Here is a 7,139-nt window from a genome sequence, read left to right as displayed (position 1 = left end):
ATGATATCTCATTGTAGTTTTGATCTGCATTTCTCTAATGGCTAATGATCGTGAGCATTTCTTCATGTGTCTGTTAGCTGCCTGAATATCTTCTTCGGTGAAGTGCCTGTTCATTTTTTAATTGGGTTGTCTTTTTGCTGTTGAGGTTTTGCAGTATCTTGTAGATTTTAGAGATTAAACACTGATCGGATTTGTTGTAGCCAAAAATTTTTTCCCAGTCTGTAGGTTGTCTTTTTACTCTTTTGGTGAAGGCTTTTGATGAGCATAAGTGTTTGATTTTTAGGCACTCGCATTTATCTAGTCTGTCTTCTGGTGCTTGTGCATTGTTACTTATGGTTCGTATTGTATTTATGTCATGTGTTAGGGCTCCTAGCGTTGTCCCTATTTTTTCTTCCATGATCTTTATCGTTTTTGATTTTATATTTAAGTCTTTTATCCATTTTGAGTTAGTTTTTGTACATGGTGTGAGATACGGGTCTCATTTCAGTTTTTTGCATATAGATATCCAATTATGCCAGCACCATTTGTTAAGGAGACTATCTTTTTCCCAATTTATGGACTTTGGGCCTTTGTCAAATACTAGTTGCTCATAGTTGGATGAGCTTATATCTGGATTCTCAACTCTGTTCCATTGGTCTATGTATCTGTTGTTGTACCAGTACCAGGCCATCTTGACTACTGTGGCACTATAATAGGTCCTAAAATCAGGTAGTGTAAGGCCTCCCACTTTGTTCTTCTTGAGTAATGCTTTATTTATTTGGCGACTCCCTCAATTTCTGAAAAAATACTTTTTGGTAGTTGGCTAGTTTGAATTGGAATCTAAACAAAGTGCACACATTACGTTTGATTGTCATTTGTGTTGTTGTGTCTCTTTTAATCTAAAGCAGTCCCCCTCCTTTTTTTCCTTTTGCAGTGCTATCGACTTGTTGGAAAAAAAGCATCAGTGGTCCTGTAGAGTGACATACATTTGGAATTACGTATTTGTTTCTTTCTGGTGTCTCTTATCTTGTGCCCCTCTCCCCTATATTTCTTTAAAATGGAAGTTAGGTCCGAAGGCTTGACTAGAGTCAGGGTCAAATTTTTGGCAAGAACAATTCATAGGTGGTGCTGTGTATTCATGTTGTGTCATATCAGGAGGCAGGTAATGTCTGGTCGTCCTGCTTTTAGTGATGCTAAGATTGATCAGTGGGTTCAGGTACTGTCAGCCTGGACTATCCATTATTAAGTTTTCCACCAGCCTTCCGTGTAATGTTTTTAGTTGTTGTTAGGTGCCGTCTGGTCAGTTCCAACTCATAGCGACCCTATGTACAACAGAATGAAACGCTGCCTGGTACTGCACCATCCTCATGACTATTGTTATGCTTGAGCCCCTTGTTGCAGCCACTGTGTCAGTCCATCTTGTGGAGGGTCTTCACTTTTTTCGCTGACCCTCTACTTTACCAAGCATAATGTCCTTCTCCAGGGACTGATCCTTCCTGATAACATGTCCAAAGTATGTGAGATGTAGTCTCTCCATTCTTGCTTCTAAGGAGCATTCTGGTTGTATTTTTCCAAGATAGATTTGTTTGTTCTTTTGGCAGTCCATGGTATATTCAGTATTCTTTGTCAACACCACAATTCAAAGGCATCAATTCTTCTTCAGTTTTCCTTATTCACTGTCCAGCTTTACATGCACATGAGGTGGTTGAAAACACCATGATTTGGGCCAGGCGCACCTTAGTCTTCAAGGTGACGTCTTCACTTTTTGACACTTTAAAGAGGTCTTTTGCAGCAGATTTGCCCAATGCAATGTGTCTTTTGATTTCTTGACTGCTGCTTCCATGGGTGTTGATTGTGGATCCAAGTAAAATGAAATCCTTGGCAATTTCAATCTTTTCCCTGTTTATGGTGATGTTGCTTATTGGCCCAGTTGTGAGGATTTTTGTTTTCTTTATGTTGAGGTGTAATCCATACTGAAGGCTGTAGTCTTTGATTTTCATCAGTAAGTGCTTCAAGTCCTCTTCACTTTCAGCAAGCAAGGTTGTATCATTTGCATATCGCAGGTTGTTAATGTGTTTTCCTCCGGTCCTGATGCCATGTTCTTCATATAGTCCAGCTTCTCAGATTATTTTCTCAGCATACAGATTGAACTGAATAAGTATGGTGAAAGGATGCAGCTCTGACACCTTTCCTGATTTTAAACCAGGCAGTATCCCCTAGTTCTGTTCAAACGACTGCCTCTTGGTCTGTGTACAGGTTCCTCATGTGCACAATTAAGTGTTCTGGAATTCCCATTCTTCATAATGTTATCCATAATTGTTATGATCCACAGAGTCAAATGCCTCTGCATAATCAATAAAACACAGGCAGACATCTTTCTGGTATTCTCTGCTTTCAACCAGGATCCATCTGACATCAGCAACGATATCCCTTGTTCCACGTCCTCTTCTGAATCTGGCTTGAATTTCTGGCAGTTCCTTGTTGATATACTGCTGCATCTACTTTTGAATTATCTTCAGCAAAATTTTACTTGCATGTGATATTAATGATATTGTTTGATAATTTCCACATTCGGTTGGATCACCTTTCTTGGGAATAGGCATAAATATGGATCTCTTCCAGTCAGTTGGCCAGGTAGCTGTCTTCCAAATTCCTTGGCATAGACAAGTGAGCACTTCCAGCACTGCATCCGTTTGTTGAAACATCTGAGTTGGTATTCCGTCAATTCCTGGAGCCTTGTTATTTGCCAGTGCCTTCAGTATACCTTGGACTTTTTCCTTCAGTACCATCGGTTCTTGATCATATGCTACTTCCTAAAATAGTTGAATGTTGACCAGTTCTTTTTGGTATAGTAACTTTGTGTATTCCTTCCATCTTCTTTTGATGCTTCCTGTGTTGTTTAATATTTTCCCCATAGAATCCTTCAATATTGCAACTCGAGGCTTGGATTTTTTATTCAGTTCTTTCAGCCTGAGAAGTACCAAGCATGTTCTTTCTTTTTGGTTTTCTAACTCCAGGTCTTTGAACATGACATTATAATACTTTGCGTTGTTTTCTCAAGCTGCCCTTTCAAATCTTCAGTTCAGCTCTTCCACTTCATCATTTCTTCAACTCATTTTAGCTACTCGATGTTCAAGAGCAAGTTTCAGTCTCTTCTGACATCCACTTTGGTCTTTTCTTTCGTTCCTGTCTTTTTAATGACTTTTGTTTTCTTCATGTGCGATATCCTTGATGTCATTCCAGTGTTTTTAGTGAACGTTGATAATCACTGCCTAGATCCATTACTTCAGAGGGAGTTGCCAAATGGTGATTTTCTTAATTCTTTCATTTCTTCCATCTTTATTAGCTGGGATTCTTTTGTAAGGAAGAACATTCCCTCATTAACTACGGTGATTTGTTAGCCATGGATTTTTGAATTTATATAGGAAAGGCGTGACACATTCTGAAGTCTTTCTGTTAATTTGTCCATTTTCAGAATAAAAGTTGGTAGTTTAGTTTCCTCCAATTGTGTCCAGTGGGTTGTTTTGTAGATTGTTGGCTCATTTGGTTTTTTTTTTTTTATTTTTCTTATTTTGAATATCATTGTAAACTCATGGATTTTTGTATATTTAATGTGTTTTAATCAATTCAGTCTGTTTTTTTGTTTGTTTGTTTGTTTTGTTTTGTTTGCTTTGGTGTTCAAATTGTACCAACCTTGGTCGGTGGGAGCCTCTTCATTTTGGCTTCTGTGACCTTTGACCCCATTTTAATGGCTTTAATAACTTCCTTGATTTCTGGCCAATTTGTCCCATGCTCATCTTATATATTCCCTGCTGTTCCTCCAAGAAGCCCTAGTCCTTTTAATGGGAAATGATATTTAGAGTTCACAATCTGATCCTAGGGGTGCTTCTTGCTATTCTAGATCGTGCTGTCCAACAGAAATATAATGCAGACCATGTAGGTAATTTTAAATTTTCTCATTGTAGTTGAGTGTCAGTGAGTTCGATTCTGACTCATACTGACCGCATGTGACAGAGTAGAACTGCCCCATAGGGTTTGCTTGGCTGTAATCTTTATGGAAGCAGGTCACCACTGGGTAGGTTTGAACCGCCAACCTTTTGGTTAGTATCCAAGCACTTAACTGTTGCACCACCAGGGCTCCTTAATTATATTAATTACATGATTACATGTTGAGATGATAATGCTTGGGATATATTGGGTTAAATAAAATATATTATTAACTTCATCTTATTGCTTCTTTTATTAATACAGCTGCAGAACAAAGGACTGAAAGAATACTGCTTTGACTATAACCCTCCGAAGGAAAACAAACTTTTGGGCCACCAAGTCATTCTGTACCACTGTCATGGGATGGGCCAGAACCAGGTAGGCGCTGCTTCTCAGGAGCATCACACTCTGGCTTGGGGAGGACCACGGGAGGCTCTACATTCAATGGATTGTCAGTGTGGCCTCTAAAGAGGGAGTTGGCGCAGAAAGCTCTGTGTTTTTTCTTAAATATTTGATGTTGGATTTTTCATTATAAAAATAATATATGCTTCTTATAGAACATTTGGAAAGTAGAAAAGGGAGGGAGTGGCAGGACCCAGAGCACCACCAATATGCCCAAGACATCTTTTCTTCCTGTCTTTTTTTATACACAGACTTTAGATAATCTATTGTAAGTCGTTGTTAAAATGTCTAAGTTTTATAGGCCATTATTTCCATTTATTGCAACATACTTTTCTTACATTATTAGAAATCCTTTGAGAATATCATTCCTAATGGCCTCTTAATATTTCATTGTGTGGCTATATTACTGTTTAGTGAACTGATTTCCTGTCCCCCCCCTTTTTTTATTTTTATTTTTGCAATTATTAATAACCCTGCCACTGACATCTAATTTCAGAAAGAAAGAAGGAAAAAACCAACAGCTCTGCATTTCGGGTAATTTCCTTAGAACTAATCCTTAAATGGAATTGCAGGTTTTCATGCACAGTGCCATGCTGCAAAGCAGTGTTGAGGGATGTTGCTTTACCTGGAAGCCCAGGCGGATCTTTCTCTGTTAAGTACTGTGCTACAGACAGGGCAGAGGAAGGACAATCCTGGGGGGTCTAAGGGTCAGAACAGGCCCCTGGCCCTGGAAGGCAGATGGGCTCACCAGACACCTAGAGATGAAGGGGTGGGGATTCAAAAGTTTCTTTCCAATCTGGGTTCACAACAGGTTCATTTGAATGTTCAGCCTCCTTATGGTCAGCAGTAAGCTTTCATAATTTGGATGCCTGAAACCTTAAATCATTCAGGTTCTTCAATACCTTCTAGACCCGTTAAAAAACCCATTGTCATCAAGTCAATTCCGAGTCATAGCAACCCTATAGGACAGAGTAGAACTGCCCAGTAGGGTTTCCAAGGAGCAGCTCATGGATTCGAACTGTTCTGCTGACCTTTTGGTTAGCAGCCAAGTTCTTAACCACTGCGCCACCAGTGCCTCCCCTTTAGAAAAGTGCTCCTCAAAGGTGGTCCCCTGACTCGCACTAACAGCATCACGTGGGTGCTTAGACATGCAAATTCTTGGGCCTCACCCCAACCCTGCTGAATCTGAGTCTTTTGTTTTAACCAGCTTTCCAGGAGATTCCTTTTAGAAGTACTGCTCAACAGCTTGGGAACAGCCATCTGTGTCAGGATCTCCTGGAAGGGAGGTGGGGGTGGGTGGGGTGAATGTCTTGTTAAAAATGCAGCTTCCTAGGCCCCATCTCAGACGGAAGGACTCCCTCTCTGAGCTGGGGCCAGGAATCAGTATTTTTAACAAGCACTGTAGGTAATCCATAGGCAGACAAGAGCAGGAAAACCATTGCTCTGGAAGAACCAAGTCTTCCCCTTAGCAGTCATGTTGTTTGCTTGTGCACAGCACTTTATAGTTTACAAGGCAGTCACATCATTATTTTTGGTGGGGCGGAGAGAGACTGAGGAAAAGGAGAGGAACTGGCTAATCAAGGTTGCGAGAGCCCCGAGATGCCAGAGCTGGGACTGGTCTATCTTCTCACCCTGCCGTCCCATGCCAGCATGGGACTAGGCACAGCAGGAACGAGGCGGACCAGGCACCAGCTCTGTCCTCACAATCTAGCAAGTGAGACAGCATGAGAAAGGGCCACCTGGTTAGCACTTGCTCAGCACTGCATTAGAGGTACACTAGAAAGCTGTGAAGGAGCCCTGGTGGCGCAACAGTTAAGCACTCGGCTACCAGACGAAAGGTTGGTGGTTCAAACCCACTGGCCGTTCTGCAAGAGAAATGTCCTGACGATCTGCTCCCGTAAAGATTACAGCCTTGGTAACCCCATGGGGCAGTTCTACTCTGTCATATAGGGTTGCTATGAGTAGGAATCGACTTGATGGCACACAGCAGCAACAAGAGTGTTATGAAAGGAGCCCTGGTGTTGAAGGGGTTAAGCGCTTGGCTGCTAACCAAAAGGTTGGCAGTTCAAACCCACCAGCAGCTCTTCGGGAGAAAGACCTGGTGATCTGCTCCTGTAAAGATTACAGCCATGGAAACCTGCGGGGCAGTTCTACTCTGTTGAGTCAGAATCAACTGAACAGTACCTGACAACAACAGAGTGCTGTGGAGATGTGAAGGAGGCCATTGGATCGGACAGGCCAGTGTGGGGGTTGGGGGTGAGGGGTGAGCTTGGCCTCAGCTCTCACACTCTTGTAACCCCAGGTTCTTTTGCAGCAATTTCCCCTCTTTCCATGTCAGAGGGTAACCCCATCATGTTGGCTGCTTTGTTTTCAGTTTTTCGAGTACACGTCCCAGAATGAAATACGCTATAATACCCAACAGCCAGAGGCCTGTGTATCTGTGACTGAAGGATCAGATATTCTCATCATGGAGCTCTGCAAGGAAACTGCCCCTGAGGATCAGAAGTTCATCTTTCAGGAGGTGAGTGAGCAATGTCATTGCCTCCTTGCTGTCAGTCACGTGGAGTGTAAAGGGAAAGTCAGACATTGTCTCTGTAGTGTGAGCAAATCACAGTGAGGCAGATGCCATGGGGTGCCCTGTGAGCCTGGCAGCATCACAGTGAGGTGGCCGCCATAGGGTGCCCTGTGAGCCTGTGAGCGTCACAGTGAGGCGGCCGCCATGGGGTGCCCTGTGAGCCTGGCAGCGTCACAGTGAGGCGGCCGCCATGGGG

At 42.3% G+C, this 7,139-nt stretch overlaps 1 protein-coding gene across 1 annotated transcript in view; it reads left to right on the top strand.

The window, feature by feature from the left end:
• GALNT12 (polypeptide N-acetylgalactosaminyltransferase 12) overlaps window positions 1-7,139 on the top strand; it is a 64,479-nt gene that overhangs the window by 55,437 nt on the left and 1,903 nt on the right. The window contains exons 8-9 of the mRNA XM_004372367.2: window positions 4,231-4,344; window positions 6,743-6,889. Of these exons, the coding sequence (XP_004372424.2) occupies window positions 4,231-4,344; window positions 6,743-6,889 (261 nt within the window). The remainder of the gene's footprint in view (window positions 1-4,230; window positions 4,345-6,742; window positions 6,890-7,139) is intronic.

Source organism: Trichechus manatus, unplaced genomic scaffold (assembly GCF_000243295.1).
Source record: "Trichechus manatus latirostris isolate Lorelei unplaced genomic scaffold, TriManLat1.0 scaffold00016, whole genome shotgun sequence".
Classification (NCBI taxonomy): Eukaryota; Metazoa; Chordata; class Mammalia; order Sirenia; family Trichechidae; genus Trichechus; species Trichechus manatus.
This window is presented reverse-complemented; position numbering and strand designations above follow the sequence as displayed.